Raw genomic sequence first — 23,621 nt, forward strand, 5'->3', positions numbered from 1 at the left:
CGCGCGCAAAAACCCCCTCAATTTTTTTTTTATATATTTTCAATTTTATGTTTTTTTTATTTTTTTGCACCACCCTATCCCCCTCCGCGCAAGCCCCCTCAATTTTTTTTTTTGTAGTTTCGATTTTCTGTTTTCTATTTTTTTCGTTTTTCTGCACCCCCACTCACCCACAAAATATTTTTCAACTTACACATTTTAAGGTAAAAGGCTTTTTTATGCAAGACGAGCATGGTTCTAAAACATGGGTCAAGTTGGGCGAGTTGGGTTATGATCCACTGTTTAGCCCATCTTAACCCAAGTATACTTTGGGCTGGGTTGGGCAATGACCCATTTATTGACCTAACCCATCCTGCCCAAATTCAGCCCAACCTGCCCATTTGCCACCCCTAACTAGACGTGTGTAACTCCAATTCCCAACCTGCACATTTCTATATATTTTTTAAAAGGAAAAAAGGTAAGTTTTGGAGTTGGTTGTTTATTCTCAATTTCACTTATGATAATGTTAACACCAACATGTCGGCTCCAAAATGGGCTGGTCGAGTAATTAAGATATGTTGCACATGATAATCGGTTGAACTTTGGCTTATGCAAAAATCAAAGTCCAATGGACCAGTCGGAACGCCAAGCCCGCAGCTCCTAAGATCGGTTGATCGATAAAGTGAATTAGAGCAAATTTTATCTCGAGATTATTATCCTTTTGCCATGTGCTAAACGACCCCTTAGAGTTTGTTATGGAACAATCCCTAACAAACTAGCGATGTTGAACACCCTTCAAAGTCAATCCCTATCAGAGATAGAGGGAATAGTTACAACTAGAGGTAGAGGGGTCACCAGCCCCCGTAAAGTTTGGTGGAAAAAATTTCATGCATACATGTATGTCTTTAGAAAATAGTGATATATTAGTAGTGGGCACCCTATATAAAAAGCATATTTTGGTTGAATTAAAAAATGCACCCGCAACCTTCAAATCCTGGATCCGCCTCTACTTGTAACTTAAGCCAGTCATTCTGATGGATTTCTCTTTAGCAAAATTTGGAGTTCGGGGAGAAATTGAGGGATCCCCAATAGGATGAGGTGTAGGTCTTTTCACCATGTAAAAGCTCAATCGGACTCTCAATCATAGTAATTCATTCGTTTGTTAAGAAGCAGCTTGGGCTGTTAGCTACAGTCAGAATCCTTCGACAGTCGGTACCCATTAGTCTCTTGGTAGTAGTTTGACCAAAAAGTGTTAAGCTTTTTTGTTAAACTATTTAAATAAGATGATAATGGGTCAATCCTATATATGAATTTGGTTGATACGAACAACGTAAACCAATTTAATACAGAGGGGGTGTTTAATGGTATTGTTATGAATGTATGGGAGAGAAATGACAAGTAATATATATATTAAATGGAAATAAATTTAAATAGAGAGAATGATTCACCCAAATATATAATGAGGTGGATGATTTTCCCTCTGACAATGATGCAAGACAAACAAACATGGGAATATAGAAAGCTTTCCGGATTTGATGCGAGAAAGTGGGATCAACAACAAATCGAATCTTTTGTGACGACAATGTTTGTAATTTACTTGACAGTCAACTTTTCATGAGAGAACTTATCATATAGAATATTATCTACCCATCTTTTCTCTCTCTATTCCTACTTATATGGGACATATCCCTGACCTAACTAAAAGTACAAATGCCAGAGAATATTCCTCTAAAATATCTTTTTACTAAACTAGTTGTTTGGGCTGATCCGAGTACTCGAACTCGACCCTAGTTACTCAGCTAGCTAATAGGTTCCTTCTTAAGCACGACCTCGACCTAATCGGCTTTTAGTTATCCTCTCTTAGGCAAGATTCCCTTGGTCAAATTTTGACCCATACAGTTAGTCCTTCCGCCCGTCGGGGTTGTTTTTGGACGAGCTCGATGGGCGGACTTCGCCAGTTGTAATTTGAGAAATCTGAGCATGTTGGCCGAGGAGTAACCTTTCTATGCGAGGTGACGACGTGGCACTTTAAGAGCCATATCTGACCGTTACGTCAGACTGAAATGACGTCACTTCATCTTGCGTCATTATGACGCATGTTCCCGATGCGTTACGTCGTTTCCCGCGCCTCTTCTGTTTCGAAATTAATGTGGCGTTTGGCTTTCTCGATTATGGTGTTAGTATTATTATAAATAGGGATGGGAATTCCTCATTTGAGTTGCTGCATCTCTTAAGCGTTCGAAACTCCAAGCATCCCCTTCTTCTTTTTCAGAATTCTTGCATCTTTATCTCTCCATTCTATTAGCGTTTTCTGCTATGGTTACCGCGTTCACATTCGCAGTTTCTTCGTATATACGTGAGAGAAAAATGGCTAGTGCATCTTCTACCCTTGAGGGAGCTTCTGATCCTGTCCCATTGACTGTGGACATGCCTTCTCATGAATAAGGAGTGGCCATTGTAGAAGATGAGAGTTTCCCCACTGTGGATGAGATAGTTCCACGTTCGGGGAAGGCCAGGTCGGACTTCTCAAAGCGACCTGAAGATGATCTTGAACCCGTCGTTTCTGAGATGGATGCGGCAATGCTTGTTGCATTTAGGGATAAGTGGACAAATACAGACCACGTCGAACTTATCCCTGTTGGTAATGACATGGTGCAGATACATTGCCCAGGATACTGCGCACTCTACGCGTATCCGTTTGTCGTCAGCTATACGCTTCCTCTTCCTTCCTTGGCGGAGGACTTCTGCCGCTATTATGGCGTGTGTCCGGCTCAGCTCTCCGCATACATCTATAAGTTTTTCCTTATGCTTAACAAGTACGTGGAGTTAGCTAACCGTGTTATTTCTCTCCGTCATCTGCTTCACCTCTTCGCCCCAAGTTTTCACAGGGGTACGATGATACACCTCCGCTATTGTGGGACCAAGGGACTGGTGGTGAAGATGGATGATAAAACAAATTGCCGTTTTTTGGGTTAATTTCTTCTATGTGAGGACGGAGCACGTGGTGTCGAACCCCAACGGGTTTCCCGAGGAGTGGAACTATGCTCGTTAGTGTTTCTCCCAACTGGTTGTTTGTTGTTTCTTTTTGGTGTTCTAATCGTTCTCCCCCTTCTTTTCTTTTTATGTAGCTGAGAAGTCTCCCCCTTCGCCAGTTGCCGATATTCGTGATTGGGTGAGCCAAATTTCGCCTCACATGTTGGGGATCCGTGAGTGGTCGCAGTTCAATGAGAGATTTGCGCGCAAAACTTCGGCCGGTGAGTCATTTCATTTTGATCTCAGTAGTTTTGATCGTATCCTCTTCTCTCCTTTTGTTTTTTACTTGTATTTCTTTGTTGGTAGGTCGGAGGGCGATGGCTCCTACTTCCGCATTTCGCCAGTCAAACACTTCGACTGGGCCTTTACTCGCTACGGCTGCAAGCGAGCCCGTTCAGTCTGTCGTTCCTTCTTGGACCCCGGCCTCGCGTAGGCCTAGCTGCCAGGTTGTTGCCTTGCTAGTGGAGATTCCGACTTCTTCAGTGTTCATTTGGTGGATGAGTCGTCGCAGGGCGAGAAGGAAGAGACTCTGCTGAAAAGATGAAGTATAAAGGTTCACGGCGGAGCGATCGAGGATGAGGAGCCCGCGGGGGGTGATCCCGAGTTGACCACGGCCGAACCGGGGGCGGTACGGCTTTTGATGCAGAGACCGTGCCCCTGTCGAATGTGGAGATTGTCTCCGTGCAAGGAGGGGAGAGACCAGAGGCAACTGTAGTCATTCCGAGGAGTGATCCGTCGATGTTAGAGCGGGTCGATGTCCCTTCCTCGGCTGAGGAGAGGGCTAAAGGAGTGGTCGTAAACGATTACGAATCTGGCTCCGATGTCGATCCTGAGGATGAGAGGATATTCAACGGATGTTTACCCGGGTTGAGGTGAGAACTGATGGATCTTCTCGTTCGATTGTCATCCCTTTGGACTGCCATTTGTTGGATGACACGGCGAGCGTGGTCCCTTCTTTGGCCCCTCTTTGCTCCGCCGCCGAGAACAGGACTCTTCAAGCACTTAAAGATTCCGATTTATCGCTAGGCATATCTGTTATGGCTCTGAGGGTGAGTTTTCTTCCTCGTTATTTTTGTGATTTGCGCCCTTTTCCCCTTTCTGTCTTTACTAACTCTTTTCGGCTCTTCCTTTCTTTTATCTTTTCCTTCTCTTTTTTTTAGACTCTTATTTTGGAGATCGAGAGCGCCCGCCGAGAAGAGAAGGGGAAGATTGTTTTTCACCATGACCACGTAGGCGACCCACTGAGGGTACTTAGATTCTCTGATGGAATCGTTTTCTAACATTGTTTAACCTCTTCGCGGACCGCATCATTTATTCTGGAGTTGAACTTTCGTCTAATTTGCCTTACTGGGGTAAAATGGATCGACGTTTAACTTATGAGTTGGTATCTCCTTCGGGATACCTGGCATATCTGCATAGGAAAAAGCAGACAGGTCTATGTTATTTTTAAGAATTGGCGAAATTTACCTAGCTCTTGGAGCTTATGGCCGATAAAAGCTTTCTTGTTGTGGTCGTTATCATCTAGTTGGACGGGGTTGAGGTCCTCCACGGTTGACCCTATGGCTTCTGCTATTTCGGGGTCTTTGATGACGTCTTTCCCCTCATCAGCATCTGACCGCAACTTCGATAATTGTTATGCCTCCTCAGCCTTTCCTTTTAATTATTGGGTGTATGTGCAGTCTTGGGCGATGCGGTAGCATTCCCGGGCAGTGCGTTGCTCTCCTCGGATGCTGAATACTCCCAAGGGGGTGGGAAATTTGATGACTTGATATAAGCTAGAGGGGACGGCTTTCATGGAGTGTATCCAAGGTCGACCTATGATGGCATTGTACGTCGTATCCTGGTCCATGATGTGGAACGTGGTCTTCAAAGTGACGCCACCGGCCAGGACGACCAGTGTGATTTCTCCGGAAGTTCGCTCAACTGCATTATTAAAACCTGTTAGCGTGATGCAGCATGGCACTATCATATCTTCGAGTTTCATTTGAGTGAGAACTCGAGAGTGGATGATGCACGTGCCGCTCCCGTCATCGATCATAATACGTTTTACATCGATATAAAAAATGCGCAAAGTAATGACAAGAGCGTCATAGTGAGGAAAATCCAAACCGGGGGTATCTGACTTATCGAAGATGATACTTTCTTCGAGTTTGTCATATTGTTCATGGGTGATTGACCGTTTGAGTTTGTGGGTGGTGGTGAACTTTACGCTGTTGATTGACGCGTCGCCGCTCCCTCCAATAATCATTTGAATGGTTCGAACTGGGGAGGGTAGTTTGGGCGGTCCCTGGTGTTGTTCACGTCCACGGGCGAAGTTGGCCCTCCCTCGGTCGCTCATCAGTTCTTTCAAGTGTCGTTGGTGTAGCATATTCACGACCTCTTGTCTAAAGGCGATACACTCCTTGATTTTGTGGCCTCGCTCCTGGTGGAACTCACAGAGGGAGTTTGACTTTCTAGTGCTCGGTCAGACCTTATTTTTTGTGGCCACTTTACTTTTGGGCTGAGCTTCTCCAGCACGTAAACCATTTCTGAGGGGAAACATAAAAATTATTAGCAGATAATAAGGGGGCATACCTCTCTCATTTTGGTGAGTCCCTATTCTTGGCCTAGAAGGGCCTTCGTCATGTCGGGGAGGCGACATGAGGGTGCCTTGGCTGGAAGGCTGATGTCTTTCCCGGTTAGGACGGGGTCCTGCTAGATCTCTCTTGTTATCGTATCTCTGGTCTTTCCTGGGCTCTATTTGAACTGAGGTCAAACGTTGGGTAGGTCCATTGAGACCGTCCTCGTCGGTTCTTACCTCGACACAGTAGGTGTTGTGTATCTCGTCCCAAGTGGTTGGAGGGTACTTCATGAGTCGGCTTAGCAACTTTTTGGTCTCCCTCGACCCACTCCTGCTTAGCCCATTTTGGAAAATAGCTACCACCATCCCCTCAGATACATTTGGAAGGCTCATTCTTACACGGTTGAACCGGGAAAGGAAGTCCCTAAGTCCTTCGCCCGGTGATTGCTTAATGGCGAATATGTCGTTCACCCTCGCCTCAGCTTTCTTAGCCCCGGCATGGGCGGTGACGAACTTGTCTGCTATTTCCTCGAACGTTTCTATGGAACGCGCACGTAACTGTGAGTACTAACTCAGCGCTTCCGCAGTTAGGGTTTCTCCAAACTTCTTCATCAATATGGATGATACTTGTTCTTTGACGAGGCCGTGGCCTTTTACTGCGGTGACATAGTGGGTTACGTGATCTTCCGGATTCGTCGTGACGTCGTATATTTTTAAGTACGGCGGCATATTAAAGGTCTATAGTATGGCGTGCGGTGCAGCCTCGTCGCTATATGGCTGCTCAACAAATCGACTGGCGTCCATTTTTGGCAAAAGTTTTTGGGTACCCGGTATTTTGTCTACCCTCTCCTGATGTTCTTTCATTTGGTTGCGGAGCATTTTTGTTCTCATTCTCCATCTCCTCCATTTCCCTTAAAATGGCCGTGAGGGTGTCCTTACCCTGCATTACTAGCATTTTGAGTAGTACATGTTGCGAGGGGGGGGGGGTACTGCTCGTCAGCTGTCGATGTAACGCTGACCCTTGCCTATTCTCTACGCGACCTCTGAGAGGGCTTATCGAGGAAGTCGGTTAGAGTGTTTGTCAACCATGCCTCAAGTAGCTTTTTCACTGCTGGTGGTGCCTCTTCTGTAGTGGATGTAGAAGCCCCCTTATCGTGCGAGGTCGTGATGCTACCGAGAGGTAGAGGCGAGCTGCTTCGCCTCGTAGAGATGTTTGGTGTTATGTCATCGCCCTCCGTTTCATCCACTACGTTAATGGTGTGGAGTAGGTTGGTGGTGAGGTTGGCTATTGCCTTTCTCTTTTCTTCTCCGTTGCCTGCCATGTCAAATTTGTACAAACAAGTAAATACGGGGTTTTTGCAAAGTTTTATGTTTTGTTTATTTAGATCTAGAAAAAACTAAAATTTTAACTAGAAAATTCCCACAGACGGAGCCAAATTGTTTAACTAAAAAGTGTTAAGGTTTTTTTGTTAAACTAATTGAATAAGATGATAATGAGTAAATCCTAGTTAAACCTAATAAATCCTAGATCTGAATTTGGTTGATATGAACAATGTATAACTACACTTAAACCAATTTAATACAGAGGGGTGTTACATGGTATTGTTATGAATGTATGGGAGAGAAATGACAAGCAATAAATATATTAAATGGCAATAAATGTAAATAGAGAGGATGATTCACCAGATATTCAATGAGATGGTCTCCCTCTGACAATGATGTAAGACAAACAAACGTGGGAATATAGCTTTCTCGGGTCTGATGCAAGAAAGTGTGGGATCAACAACAAATCGAATCTTTTGTAAAGACGATGTTTGTAATTTACTTGACAGTCAACTTTTCATGAGAAAACTTATCATATAGAATATTACCTACCCCTTTTTTCTCTATCTATTCATACTTATATGGGACATATTCCTGACCTAACAAAGTACAAATGCCAAAGAATATTCCTCTAAAATATCTTTTTATTAAACTAGCCGTTTGGGTTGATCCGAGTACTCGACCTCGACCCTAGTTACTCAGCTCGCCAATAGGTTTCTTCTTAAGCACGACCTCGGCCTAATCAGCTTTTAGTTATTCTCTCTTAGACAAGATTCCCTTGATCAGATTTTGACCCATACAGTGGTAAGAGTCAAATGTCCAGTCAATTACTGTCTTTGATAGAATGAGACCCATTAGCATATTAGCCAAATTTGGAACTACTTATAAGTAATAGAAAATAGAATTGAAAAATAGTGAGAAAAAATACAATCATAGAACAATGTGTATGATTGAGAACCACCTAGCGGTACTTGAACTTATTGAAATTTCTCTATTAAAACATAATTAAATGGCTTTCTATTTTAATATTGTAGCATCTAGTTTGATGTTGTAGTTTCCCTTTTTTATGCCCTATCCCCGGGGCTTGGGTTTGGATCAACGGGTACGGAATACGGATAGATTATTCTGCTATTGACAAGTCTTATCTAAAAAAGGAAAAGAAAAGATTATTCAACTTACGCTCATTTATAGTCTGTGTTGGAGTGTAGGCTGTAAACTGAAACCAACTGCATTTCTACATGATTGGTTAACGTAAACTTATTTATTTTAAAAGATCTATTGAATAGTACAAATAATTAATTTAAAACTCAATAACTCTTAAAAATTAAAAGTTCAAACTCGTAAAATTCAAATTTTAACTCCGTCTTCGAATCCTTGTAACTTGATTATACTAGGGAGAGAACTCTTTTTAAACCTTTCTAATTTGGTTAAATCATTGGTATCCAAAACTCGTAACTCATTAATTCAAATTCGTATGGGATAATTTAATAAGAAGGAGTTGAAGGCGAGTAAGCTTTCTGTCTTCCAAATTGAGACGGAGAGTTCAAACTCCATCGTTAATGTAGCGTTCCTCTCACATTGCCACCTTCTCTTTCCCTAATGTATTAATTTTTTGGCATTTCTTGTCAAAAGATTATCCGTCATTAGAATTTTTTTCCCAGAGCTCGAACTTAAAACTTTATAGAGTTTCATCATTTCTAGTTGCCCTCATGATTCATGTGATTAGCTATTAATTTGCTTTGTTAGATTAGCAGTTGGCGGGACCATACTCTTGTAAATATTCCATGTGTTTCAACTAAAAGAGTAACGTGGTTAATTTGAACACGTCGATCAATTCCCGTATTCACCTACTATCTCCCCACCTCTAATTTTTTCCCAATCTTTTCACAAAATATCTACGATTTGCGCGTTGACCCATTCGAATTTTCTCTCTTCTGCTTAGATGCTAAAAGAATTTTCTAGAATTAGTTAATCTACTATAGTGTTGCTTTGATGCAAAAGGAAGAAGAAATTTTCGAGAGATTTGGTAGTACCTTTGTGGTCTCTGGATCTAGTAATGCCAGAGATCTTACATGAGGAAAGTAGTTCATCGTCATCCGCCTCCGCCGCCGCTGCAACCGCCGGTGATTTCAAGCTTAACCTCTTTGGAAAATATGAGGTAGGGAAACTCCTTGGTTGCGGCGCTTTTGCGAAAGTTTATCATGCCAGGGACATTAGGACGAGGCAGAGTGTGGCGATTAAGACCGTAAGCAAGCAGAAAATTTTGAAAGGTGGTTTCACGGCGCATGTTAAGCGGGAGATCTCTATCATGCGCAGGTTGCGCCACCCTCATATCGTACACCTCCACGAGGTACTTGCTACGAAGACGAAGATCTACTTCGTCATGGAATTCGCTAAAGGTGGAGAGCTGTTTGCTAAGGTCAGCAAAGGCCGATTTAGCGAGGATCTCAGCCGTCGATATTTTCAGCAATTAATCTCCGCCATTGATTACTGTCACTCTCGCGGCGTCTATCACCGTGATCTGAAGCTGGAGAACCTGTTGCTTGATGAGAATTGGGATCTCAAGGTCACAGATTTCGGGCTAAGCGCAGTATCGGATCAGATCCGACCCGACGGATTCCTCCACACGCTCTGCGGCACTCCAGCTTACGTGGCACCTGAAATTCTCGAGAAGAAAGGATACGATGGAGCTAAGGTGGATATATGGTCATGTGGCATCATCCTTTTTGTGCTCAACGCTGGTTATTTACCTTTCAGTGATTCAAATCTAATGGCTATGTATCGGAAAATCTACAAAGGCGAATTTCGCTGCCCTAAGTGGACCTCACACGGGTTAAAGCTGTTACTGACTCGACTACTGGACACGAATCCTCAAACTCGAATCTCCATTGAACAGATCAGAAACGATCCGTGGTTTCGAAAAGGTTTCAAAGAGGTGAAATCGCAGCTCGATGATGAATTTCAGTTCAAAAACTTCGATACAAATCAAGACGGCAAGTTTCTGAATGCATTTCATATAATCTCGTTATCGTCAGGTGTTAATTTGACTGGATTATTGAACTGTTTAGGAGGCAGAGACAAAGTGGACGTTGAAAGGTTTGTTTCAATGGAGCCACCAGAGAGAATTACGCGGAGGATTGAGGAGGTAGCTAAATCGGAAGGGATGAGAGTCACCGGTAATAATGGCGCCGCCGTGAGAGTCGAGGGGCAAAATGGAAATTTTGTACTAGTAGCGGAGATTAACAGATTAACGGAGAAACTGGTAATTGTAGAAGTTAAAGAGAGGGAGATAGGAGCTGGACCAGAGCGAGGTATATGGAAACAGAAATTTAAGCCGCAATTAAGTGGATTTTTCTATAAACATGACGGACAGATTTCCAGTAGCTGAAAAGTTGGATTGGCTTTTTACTAGTCAACTGATTTCAGTATAAATGATTTTTTCTGGTTAAAGAAACAGATTACTCGATCCATATTCATATTGCTCATGGTATATATCTTAACACAACTCGAATATTCATTTCAAGTGCATATTCCATTTTTATATAGCAGTGTTGTGAAAATCCATAAGAACAACAGAGCGGATTTTATGTGGCAATTGCCATTTTCTAGCTACTAAGTCCATGCAAATTGAGGCTCAATAGGGGGTACTTTTTGATACTGTATTTGAAGCAGCGGATCAATTGATTCAAAGAGGGAGCAGAGCGGGCAGGCAAAGCAGGGCAAGTGTTGGATTGCACCGAGAACAATGCCCCTCGGAGCGCATTGCTTGGGGTAAGTCAAAGTTGCTGATCTCTTTTTATTGTATTCTCTTCCTTGGGAAGCAAACCTTCCTTGTCGTCTGCTGTCTCACATTCATCTGGACGAGTGTTGCATCGTTCTATCTTCCCCTAAGGTGTATTATATTGAAAGGCCATACCTAAGTGATGTCCTAGCTTAGCTTAGATACACATGATCTGGTAAATTCTTAGAGGGATATGAAGAAAAGAACTTACATTTTCTGCAAATAGGGATTCTATACTACTGTCAACTTTGGCAAAACCTGTTGTATAACTATTATGTGAAGAGTTAGTAGAAGAATGTATTTTAGTACTATATTTTGTACTCTTTGAAAGCATAAGAAACAGAGGGGTAAAAGTACGGGGTTATGTATCTTTTCTTTTTACCCGATACTTCTATTTCCTGATAATCTCTTTTTTCATAGTAAAATGATCATTGTGATCATGGACTTAATTAGGGATATCCTTTTCTGGATAGTGGGAAACGACATATAGAAGGATTTGTTTTTTTCTTCCTATTTTAGCTTTCCTAATGGTAAGCGAAGGTCGTTATCTAATTGTAAGGTTTTATATGAGAGGGAAAAGTAGAGTTGATAAGGAAATTTCATCTATGCTCCTACTTGGTCCTTGTATTATATCTTAAAAGTTTGAGGAAATGATGTTCTATGATATGATCAACTACAGTTTGAATGGAGAAAATGACTAGATTTGATGCAAAAAAACGTCATATCGCTAGAGGACATTTGTGAGGATATTTGGAAAAGTTGCCAAATATATGTTAAATGGACACAGGGGTGCCAAACGGGTGGGTTGTGCCAGATATGAGCAGGTCGAAAACGGGTGATGTAATATGGATAGAAAATGGGTTAACTGGCAGATAATATAGATATATTCACATTATCTATGACTTCTTGAATATGATCATTTTTGGGAGAATTCCTAGTCTCCCAAACTTGAGGAGCCCTCAATTTGAATCTTTACAAATGTAAAAGTTAAACCCATTAATTTATTCATTTGTTATCCATTTTTTAAGTGGATAATATGGTTCTTATCCACATTTGACCCGTATATACGAAGTTCATTATCCAATCCATTTTTTAGTGGATAACGTGAATAGATAATAATAGTTTTTTTAATCCATTTTGCCACCCCTACGTGGACATGGGACGGGTATCTAATACATGTGTGCATCTAAGCGTTGAATTCATCATTGCCTAAGAATTGAGGATGTACCCTTACAAGTACTCATTACGTGGCTATACGAATTTTTTTTTTTTTTTTGACGGACTACGGTTGATTTACACAGCAACTTTTATGACCCCGTATTTAGAAATTGGCAACTTTTCCAAAATTAGACCAATGGTCTGAAGTTCAAAAGCGATAACCTGATCTGAAGCTTAAAATTCAAACCATATTCAGACCACGGTCTAATTCCGAAAGAGTGACCAAACACAAAAGTGGTCACCTAGTGTAAATAACGCGCAGGCGGTAGCAATTGGGTTTTAGAGCAAGTCAGGCGCCCGTCTAACCCAAGAAAATAAGACACCAAAATACTATCCAATCTAAGTGCTCATAGCAATCAAGAACGACTAACTTTTATTAAATTAAGCTTCTTAGGACTTAGATAAACGTCATTGCATATAAACAAGAGATGAAGTTTGCACTTCAATTTCACACACTATACACAATAAGGCACAAACAGAAAGATGGTATCCAATTGTTTAAATACAACACATCCCAAGCTAGTCTCAATAACCTGTATTCCTTAAGAGGCAGAATGCATTGAAGTTTGCATCTTTGGTAAATCTTCCTCTTTACTAACAGCAGGCTCACAGGCATGCAAGATGGTGCATACGTCATTTTTCTCCAGAAAATGTTCCGCATTCACGAGGATCACTGGTGCATATTCAAAGACCATTTTCTTGCACTGCAGAACATCACGAGGCACAAAGAAAAAACCGGCAAGACAAAAAAAGAAAAGAAACATCAGTACAGTTATCAGACGACCTTTTATCCTTCCACTCACAATCATCAAGTACTTCATAAGGCTCTTGGATACGGAAATATTGCAAGTAATATAACCTGACCCTTGCACTTATTCCTCAATATAGTAATAATTTTCTGAGAGCAATTAAGGCTTGTGATCACGTATTACATGTCTCAAAGAAAAATATAATGGATCATCAGATATCCTTTGCAAACTCGCCCCTTAATGAGGAAACATTCATTGACAAGCATTTCATTTCCTCTAACAATTCAGGGTTGTGGACCTATGTTGCGATGGACTCTCCGAAAACCCGTGTCCGAGCCTCCAAAAATGCAGTACTTTTGGAGGATCCAACATGCACCCCGTGACATTTCCGGAGAGTCCAAGCAACATAGTTGTGGACACATGGGGCTTGCAAAAGCTTTTTAAGGACACCAAAAAGTCCAAAACAAGTACAATAGTTGTTAGCTATCAGAATTCAAGGAGTTATCTGAGATGGAATTTGCGAAGTAAAAGCAGGCATTAAGGTATAGTTATGATAGAAGATTAGCTTCAGAGGGTTTTTACCTTATTAGCATATTTTTCAACAGATCCACATGCCTTCAGGAGCAACTCAAGTATGTCTAACTGAAAGAATACAAGAAGAAACTGAGTTTACTGAAGATAATCACAAGTGGTATTCTGTCACACAACAAACACATACTGTCACTTACCACTAAAAAAAAGAAAAAAAGACAGCCACTTACTAGCTCCATATACATCTATGGTAAATTTAATGACATTCTTTTTATGAGGATAAATGAAATAAAACATCCAACCTGCCAGATTTGAACCAGTAAATGTAAATCCAAAGACATAGTCTTTTTAATTACCAACAATGCTCAACAATATATCTTCATGATATCACACCCAAGGGCGTAGGCTAGCTATCAAAAAGTGGGAAAGAAAACCATGAAATAAAGACTCAGATCATAGTAGAGGGAACAAAAGAGCTAGGGGATTCTTTCTATCTGCCTAAGTTTTCGTGAGCTGAGTTACTCGTGGTGAGAGGTAGTAGGGGTGTCAATGGACCTTTCAACTAAACCGACCGAACCATACTGTACCGAACCGATTATTAGATTTCTTTTAATAAAACCGTAGGTTTTTAGATGAATATATTACCGCACCTATAATTAGAGTAGGTTTTTTATTTTTATAAAAATAAACCGAAAAAATACCAAACCGTACCGAATAAATTTGTACATGAAAAATATATTTTGTATTATTAAGTTTAAAAATAATAAAACATTAATTTTTTTCCTTGGGCCTTGGAATTTTGGAAACAATCACAAGCCAGCAAGTAATTATAACACAAAGTCCTAGCTCCCAAACATATTCTGCTACACCTATTAAACTAAACTAGTTCCAGCATCTTAAGTAGCAAACTACTAGATTGAATATCTTTCTTCTCGTATGATTTACATTTCTCTTATTGGATATTTAATCTTCTAATAGACTCTATTTTTGAATCCCAACTTGATTAATATATTCCTACTTGTGTGATTTATATTTCTCTTGGCTTCGCTTACTTTCTTTTAGTGAGATGGATCTCTCTTCTAGCCATCTTTCATATTCCCTTGATTCATCTCTTTTTAAACAGTAAAAATGTTTAAAAAGTTTTGCCAAAGTCCTAAGTAAGTAGGTATGTTATCACATTCTAACTTCTACTATCGATCCTTACATGACATTTTAAGAAAAATACTGAAAGTTAACAAACCAAAACTAATACCGAAGATAAACCGAGATGATTGGGACAGTTTCCAAAAGTCTAACTTTGGTTATAAATAGTAGAGTAACGAAAAACTGGTACTATACAAATTTTATAAATTAACCGCCGAACCGAACAATTGACACATTGGTAGGTACCCGATGGAATAGTCAAGGTGTGTGCAAGCTTGACCAAAGAGTCCCAGCACCACCGTAGCAGTAGACACACACATACATACTATCTTGTATGAATAACTTGCAGCTACAAAGAAATGCTAAAAAATAATTTTTTATGCATTCGTCCAAATGACTTTCATTGTCAGTAACACATTTGCAATTTTGGATTGACATTTTTATGTAGCATTCAGAGAGTCAAATCAACCACCTTCCGGCCTTTGTAATAGTGCAGACTCTCAGCTAAATGTAAGTGGACGCTAACCCTGAAAACATGGTTCTTTTTTCCTTTCTCTCAATAGTTCGGCATATAAAATGTATATATATAATGAAAGACAAGAGTACCTGAGTGTCAGGATTTCTCAATTTCAAAAGTGTCTCTTTAACCACTTGATGACACAAGTCACAGCCATTCTGAGAGAACTGTTGAGAGATGGAAACCACTTTCTGACAAAGGTCAACCTTTTGGCAAATATCATCAGGTTTTATAGTGGAGATCACTAAGAAGAAGGGACGAACATACTGATCCACCAGGGCAGTGCACTACAAGCATAAGAGAAAGTCACTTGAAAATTAATGTTGCAAAAGATAGAAAATAGCATTATCAATGTTGTTGCATAATCCTAAAAATATCAAGCTATGCACAACACAGGGTGAGAACTTCGCCTCACTTATAAGGGGCTTTCCTGTAGGTTCCAAAGCGTCAAGGCATCACCTAATTGCTAGTATACATCGACACTAAATAACAAATATAGACAGCAAAGTGAGACATTTATTCCAAATATGTGTGTGTGTGTGATTAGGAATTATTAACAATTTAGTAGCATTATTGGCAATGTGAATTAATCATTTGGGAAAAATTAATGGTCAATAGATGGACATTTATGTCAGATCATAAGTACCTTGAGCTTGTATATTGGCATCTTCGAACAGGTGTTGAGTAGTAGGTCAAGTATCTTTGTTTGGGTCTCGTTATTAGAAAGGTAACCAAGTGCACTAGCAGTATATTCTTCACACAATGTGCACAATCCTTCGACGTCTTTCAGAGGCTGAAGTTGTTTCTGTGCCTGCAGGTTACTTATCCACAATGCTATTGCAAGAAAGCCAAGATCAATGTTAAGTCATAATAAAGTTCTTATTCAGGTATCCGTACTCCTAAATCAATCAAGTAAAATAAATGACTTTACATAAATATATCAACAAGATGATAGCATCTGCTACAGGAGAATATAGTTAAACATAGATTAGGCTGGTAAGCATGAATAAAAGAAATCTACCAGAAAGATAATTGGCTGGAGAAATCACCTACATCCCCATCTAACAAAATCTTACTAATGGAGGATAAACAGACAATAAAGCCATATAAGTAGCTAATTTGAAATTTGCAGGCAAGCATCCAAGTCAAGATTCCGAGGATAACTTTTCACCATAGTTTCTCAAATTATCATGAACCCCTTATTTTAAAGAGAACAATACCTTGTGCCCCGTTCTTTTTGGAGTAAACTGCTATTATGACCTAGACTACCAAGCAAATAAAATGAAACACTTGACCTTCTAAAGTTTGTATTTCCACAGTCCATCCCTCTATTTAATAAAAACAGGCCATATCTGACATTACAGACACATAACAGTATAACACACATCCAGGAAAATTGATGTCGATATCATTATAAGTCATATGAAGTATATCTTAAATAAACGGAACTAACAAACCAAATTGACTTGAAAACAGAGAAGGACCCCATGGAAAATATATTGACGGTACTTCCTCAAGAGACTGGTTGGTTGGTAATAGGTGCAAAAAGAAAGATCTTCGGTTTAGAGAAAGTTGATGTCGCAGTTTAAATTTAGAGGATTGGGGAAGAAAAATTGGAAGAGAAAGGTCATTACTATAACAGTTTTTAGGAACTGAAAATTAGTAAATGAATAAACTGCAAGTAAATTCAAAGCTTAGCTTAGGAAATGCTCTAGCGAAAAAATCACAAACTTCCACTAGACATCTACCCTGGAAAACCCAAGAGGTTCTCGCTAATTATGGATAGGTCACTGACCATAGAAGGACATCAATGCTGTTCACAGAATTCGTAAATTTTATGGATGCAGATTTACTATTTAGCAGGCGGTTGAAGTTTGGAGCTCATGGAAAGTTGGCAAATCCATCAAGAAGATCTGGAACATGATACCAGCATGCATTTTGGGTAGTATGGACAGAAAGGAAGATGTTTTGATGGTTTATCAACTTCAAATCATGCACTCAAGGCTAAATGTTTTTTATTACTCTTTAGTTGGTGCAAACTCTCCCCTGTAAATTCCCCTGAGCTTTTTTTGGATTTTGTTAGCTCCCTGGAACTATAGTTAGCCTATTCTGGAGCTCACACTCATCTTTTGTACTTATCATCTTGCATCTTCTTGATGCTATTAATGAATCTTATTACTTCATCAAAAAAAAAAATAATTTTTAGCGGTCATCATTTTCCTATGTGTGTGTAATTTAAAGCTATCCCATTATTTCAGAATCCATATTACAAAAATCATATCCAAACACAATACTAAAGCCACTGGCATTGTTAACAAAAGAATATGAAAAGTACCTGAAACATCCGTGGTTTCTTTAATAAGGAGGTCAGGGGCTGCTAATTCTCTAGCAGTACAACACACAGCACCGAGTATGAGAAGGCAGAGGCAGACCTTGACATCCATGCTGCCAAGTGAAACAGTAAGTCCAGATTCAAGAAATAGCATAATAAAGTACAAAAAAGAGAAATCAACGAGAGACATGCTAATAGCACTTGAAGAATGACAGTTGCAAGCACATGAAGCTGTCTTTTCTTATCGTGCATTAATTATGTGTTTCGAACCCACATAAACATACGTGCGAAGTAACATTTGTGAGAATTCCATATAACAATAGGGAAAAGATATGGGATTTGCCCCACAGAAAGAATGAAGTTTAAGTGAGACTAGACGGAAATGTGATGCCTAAGCCCACTTGTGGGATTTTACTGGGTTGTTGTTGTTGTAGTTGTTGTTCAGACTTTAAGAAAAATGGCATGAGAACAAGATGTACCGCATAGAAATAAAATAGGGTGGTTGAAATAGAGGTGTTATAGGACTGCTATGCAATAACAAATACCTACCAAGATGAAAGACAAATTCTATCAAAAAAACCAGTAATACTTATGTTGCGCCTCTAAGTCCCAACATATCCACAACATGAGTGTCTTAAAAATGAGAATGTTAAGATAAATGTGTGGATATACAAGAAGATCACAAATGACCATGTCCGGCATAAGCTGAAACTAACATCCTTAGAGGATAAATAACAAAAGTTTATCTACTGCTTATCGGGAGTATTATAAGTTTAAGATATATGAGTCTCTAAATTTAGAGAAACCCTAATTTAATTTAGATGACTCATATAGTTGACCTCAACTAATTTGGTTGACACATAGTTATTGTTATTATATTTGATGTTTTGCTTACAAGTCCATTTTGTCAACAAGGTTTCTTTAATGAACCTTAATGATTTGTGAATGAAGTAGCCATACTTATGAAGGGGGATCTGACAGAAATATGCAAAATTGGCTCTCCTAAAAGATTGTTTTGAGTATAACTTTTGCTTACATTTACTTAAAGATGAAAACTTTGGCCGCTCAAAAAGTTCAACAATAAATAAATCATCACAAGGTCTATCAAGGATTTGCAGCATCGAATACTGAGTTTCTAACACTACATATATATATATATATATATATATATATATATATATATATATATATACACACACACACGGCTATCACCATTTTTCTTCTAGCTTGTGAATACATCTATACATTGCAAGCAATATGCTTAAGAGTTGGAAGTCGGTATTTTTACCACGGACAAGTTTATTCAAAAAATGGGTCTTGAAGACTTCTTTTTATTTCAATAGAACTGATCTCACAGTCATTCATTATGAACTATTCACTCAAACGAGAAGAACAATAGGAACGTGAGAGGAAAAAAAGAAGTTGAAGTGCACATAACAAGAAGACTCATAATTTCCTTTGCAATAATTACACTGGATATTCAAGCTGAGAATCTATTTGGCTCATGCTGGCTTTGTCTCAGGCTGATCAAATAAGCAATAAATTACCGCTTAACTCAGTCCAACAGTTGCATATGCAGGTTGCCAAGGTAACTAAGACTAGACATACTGCCTCTACACTTTATAGCATTAAAATTATCAACATCAGCCTTTCGAAAGTATTTGTGTATTTTAAATAAATTTACAGTCTCACATATACTGTCAAATTTGCTCATCTGTCATAAAAGCCAAGATACAACTCCTATAAAATAATGGTCAAATTCAAAACCATCCTCTTACTTTAGAACCAGAAGCTGATCCCTACGCTGAGTGTTTTACATCAAATCAATCAATCAACAATTCCTCAATCTACTGACTGATCAAACACTCCGACTTTGCTCGAGTGTTTGACAGCCATATCGATCAATCAATTACGCCTCAATAGCCTCAATCCCAAATAGTAACATATCAAATTTCAAACTTAACTTGAGTCACGACTAAATTAGATGATAAGAGCAACAATCTCAGCTACTTCTACTCTAAGCAGAAATAACAAAAATTATATTCCCAGGATTCTCAACTCCAATAAGGTTTAGATTCCTCCACAACTTAAGAAGATCTCATCTTTTGAATTTACAAACTGGATTGCAGCTGAACCCCACCCGCCCTGGTTGTTTGAAGTTTGATCCAGTGAATAAGGAATAAGTCAGAAAGATAAAATTACTTGATTGAATCAAACATATTACTATGACTTCAATAGAAACATAGACAATACGAAAAGTGCAAAGACAAGAATAAGCCCATAAAATTAAAGAATTAAGGGGAAAAAATCAAGGAAGATCAGCATCAGTGATGTCTTAAAATAAATAAAGAAACAGAGATCATCGCACAGAGGAAAAATAAAAAGAATCAAAATTTTAAAACTCGATACGGAACGAAGAATGAAAAAATATGATGAGGAATAGCAGAATGATTACCTGCAAAAAAGGGAAGATTTTCTGAGTCAGCGAAAATACAGAATGCTTCCTTCAAGCAACGCCCCCTTTCCCTTTCTTGTAGTAGGAAGCAATCGCAATTATTGTTTGGCTTGTTGTGGATCGTTTTATTTATTTTTTCTTCTAAAACTGTTGTTGATTTCTATTGGGGAGCTAATCCTCTGCGGCTGCTATAATTATTTATTTTTTCTTCTAAAACTGTTGTTGATTTCTACTGGGGAGCTAATCCTCTGCGGCTGCTATATTTCGATCTTTATCCAATTCTTTTTTCGTTTTTCTTTTTTAAATTTAAAATATAATAATAGTATTGTTGTAGTTAATAATCAAAAGGATCCTTTTGCACTTTGTGTTCTTGATTAATTGGGATTTTACTCATTTCCAAGGTTCGTAGGGAGGAATTCTATTCATCCTGCTAGGGCATAATTTGGTAAATACCGAATTATTGTACCGAAATCAATAATTTTAATATTTGGTATACGGTATTTTGATATTTGGTATGATATTTGGTTTGATTTTAAAAAAAAAAAATTGGTATTAGGTGTGGTATTTGATATTTTAAGATTAAATACCGAAATACCAATATTGTACCATAATATATATTATATTACACAAAACACATATTATCAATTATAACATAAATATAAAAAATCTAAAATTTTACTTTCCTTTATTCTCAAAGTTCATCAATTAACTCTAAACAAGTAACAAGACATTTCTAATGATCAAAAATTCTTTTATGTGCAATTTTCTCTATTCGGGTCGATATTTGCTAGTTTTGGATAAAAATTTTGTCAACAAACATTTTCAGTTTGTATTTTGAGTACTTTAATTAAAAATATTAGAGTGTATGGATCTATGCACTAGTTAGTATTCAAAACGAATAAACCGAAGTTACCGAACCGAATAAACCGAAACCGAAAGGAGAAAAATCGAACCATATCGAATTTAAATTAGGTACGGTATTGGTATAGAATTTTATGAAACTGAATACCGAAAACACCGAACCGAAATATCTAAATATCGTACCGTACCAACCGACCGACACCCCTACCTCCTGCGGTCTCTTTTCCTTTTACTATGGCTTTGAGGAGTAAATCTAAGGTATTATTTCAAGGCTGGACTTAGAACTTTTGAACGATCCAATAAGTTCTATAGCCATTAATATTAGTAAATTAAATAATGCTAACAAAAGCCCAAACCAAATTCAAATCAATACTAATACTAACAAAATACATTCAATTAAAATACTACGAACGAAAATGTATTGAATATCTATTTTTTGTTTTGCAATAATTTAGATAAAAATGCATAACTTATTTTTATTTTTTCTTTAGCGTTTAGTCATGTGATTAATACTCCCTTATTAGTTTACTTATTTTAGCATGACTTAGTACTTTTAGATTATGTTTATTTTTATTATGGCTTTTTAATTAGCAATATTTAAATTACATAATTTTATTGTCTTTATTGTTGAATATTTTAGGATAATGCCATGACACATCTCATATTTTGTATTATTTTCTTGGAAAATACTTTATATAGTTGTATCTTGCTAGGATTAAAGAAATATTTTGAGCACAAGTTATATGTTTTGTTCTACGAAGATTTTACCAGTAAAAACCCCGAAAAAAATCCGAATAAGCCGAAAACCCGTGAAAAACCCGAGTTTTATTGAGTTGGTTTGGTCTTTAGATTTAATAACCAGACACAATTAGTTTGGTTTGGTAATTGTAAAATTCGAACCAACCCGACCTATATACACCCCTATGTGTAAGCAATAACTTGAATATGCATTCTTATCTATACTATATTAAAAGCACGAAGGCCCTAAGCGAAATATCGTTCGTCTTTTTTACCCTTTTAAAATAGAGTTCACATTAGACAAAATAGTCATTTAATTATTCTCCTAATATTTAGCATTTAAAGTCAACTAAAACTTTACTTATACAAATTTTCCTTATTTGAACAACAACACAAAATAATTTCTAATATTTAGGACATCAAAATCAATTAAATTTATCGTATACAATTCAAATAATTCGTTTATAAATTTTTTCCCTTATTCTACGTACATAGAAATTACGCCAAGCAAGAAAAAACCAAAAATGATTATTTATTGCCTTTTTTGTAGGATATTGCTTTTCTTTGTTTAGGTAGGAAGTTGTGTCTTTCTTTGTTTAAGTTTGCGATCCTTTTACCAAAGGGAAAAAGGCCCAAATTGTCCCTATACTATCGAAAATTAGTCACGTTTATACCCGTTTCTACTTTCGATCCAAATATATGCCCGCCGTTAAGAAAGTAGACAAAATCGTCCCTAACCCTAACGGCGGTTCATGACTCAGCAACTAAAATGACACGATGGACTCCATGTCACTATTTATTTTCCATATGTAATAATAGATAACTAAATCCACTCAAAGTAGTCTTCTCCTTCTCTAATTTTCTAAATTCAAGGCACAAAGATTTAACCAATTCTAATTTAAATAATAAGTTGCAGCTTTGAATAGTTTCAGCATTCCAATGTCAGATTCTTTGTTCTATCCAAAACAGATCAAAAACCTCGAAACGATTCTCACCCGAATGAGAATCAAGTGGAGCTGTTTTTCTTCTTTTTCTGTGTCCCTCTTTTTCTCTCTCTTTTTTTTTAAAGAAAAATTTTGCTTACATCAAAAATTGTAAGTGGTCTATTAGGCAATTGTATATAAGTGACAAAATGACAATTGCTATAACATTTTTATCTTTCTTTAAGAAATTAACTTGTTTAATTTGAGAAAATGCAGTACCCTTCATTTATTTGGGTTTCGATTTGGCTTTTATGATCGACTCTTCAGTTATACTTCATATTTACAATTTTTTTCTTTTCTGCCGAAAGTTATTTTTTCCAAAATTTATTGGATAATTTGGATTTATTAAGAAAAAATGACTGTTCTAGTTTATTCAGAATTGTCTGTAGTTTCTAGTTAAGGGAAGCCAGATGAAGGTGACAGTAAATAGCCCAATATATTCTGTAATTGCTTTGTCAGGAAAACTAAATTTTGACTAGTGCATGGGTTATGTGATACACTCAAGTCATACTGGTTACAAAATCAATATTCCAACTAAAATAATTTAGAGGGTTTAGTTATTTATTATTACAGATGGAAAATAAATAGTGACATGGAGTCCACCGTGTCATTTTAGTTGCTGAGTCATGGACAGCCGTTAGGGCTAGGGACTATTTTGTCTACTTTCTTAACGGCAGGCATATATTTGGACCGAAAGTAAAAACGGGTATAAACGTGACTAATTTTCGATAGTATAGAGACAGTTTTGGCCTTTTTCCCTTTACCAAAACTGCCTTAAGCTACAAATCTTTTGCTAGCAGCCTTTTATTTTCGTTATGTATCTTTGTGTTCTTAACAACTTTTATTTTCATCTTAATTATTATAGGTATCAAACAATTGGCTGTCGGAAGAAGCTCTTCAAATTTTGTGGGTTCGTAGAAGAATTCAACTATTGAATTTTCCTCTTACGAATTTAGCAAATAGCAACTATTGATTAGCAATTGCCTATCATAAACTCTTCACAATGTCGTTGTCTTTGGAGGTAAGTTTGCTTAATTTGATTTAGCTTTTTAACCTTTAGTTTGTTCTTGAAGTTATGTAATAATAATCGTTCGTGTGTTTTTGATAGACAATTATAAATTAAAAAGTTGTTAATTGTGATTTTTATTTACAATATCTCATATACAATTAAAATTGACCCATTTACAAATTTTGTGTAAGTTTGGAGCATTGCATTCCGTAATAAAAAATCAGTTAGATATTCTAACTATATCAATTCACGATTAATTGTTACCTTGTATTTTATAATTTATTAATAATTACTAATTGTTATGCCTGCTTAAGGTGCTCATATTTTGAAAGAAAAAATAATCTTGATTAACTCTTTATGATCGTATTATACATATTATGAGATCTAACATTATTTTATTTCAGAGTAGAGC

At 37.7% G+C, this 23,621-nt stretch overlaps 2 protein-coding genes across 2 annotated transcripts; one reads left to right on the forward strand and one right to left on the reverse strand.

Moving 5' to 3' along the window:
• Window positions 8,677-11,183, forward strand: LOC109233326 (CBL-interacting serine/threonine-protein kinase 14-like). Its single transcript, XM_019399165.1, has one exon. The coding sequence runs from the start codon at window positions 8,949-8,951 to the stop codon at window positions 10,278-10,280; it is 1,332 nt and encodes a 443-aa protein (XP_019254710.1). The 5' UTR covers window positions 8,677-8,948; the 3' UTR covers window positions 10,281-11,183.
• LOC109233327 (prosaposin-like) lies at window positions 12,247-19,776 on the reverse strand. The gene is made up of 6 exons (XM_019399166.1): window positions 19,619-19,776; window positions 17,167-17,276; window positions 15,478-15,665; window positions 14,921-15,118; window positions 13,223-13,282; window positions 12,247-12,595 (listed from the first exon to the last, which is right to left on the reverse strand). The coding sequence occupies exons 2-6, from the start codon at window positions 17,273-17,275 to the stop codon at window positions 12,434-12,436; spliced, it is 717 nt and encodes a 238-aa protein (XP_019254711.1). The 5' UTR covers window position 17,276; window positions 19,619-19,776; the 3' UTR covers window positions 12,247-12,433.

The sequence above is a fragment of the Nicotiana attenuata genome, chromosome 10 (genome assembly GCF_001879085.1).
Source record: "Nicotiana attenuata strain UT chromosome 10, NIATTr2, whole genome shotgun sequence".
Taxonomy (NCBI): Eukaryota; Viridiplantae; Streptophyta; class Magnoliopsida; order Solanales; family Solanaceae; genus Nicotiana; species Nicotiana attenuata.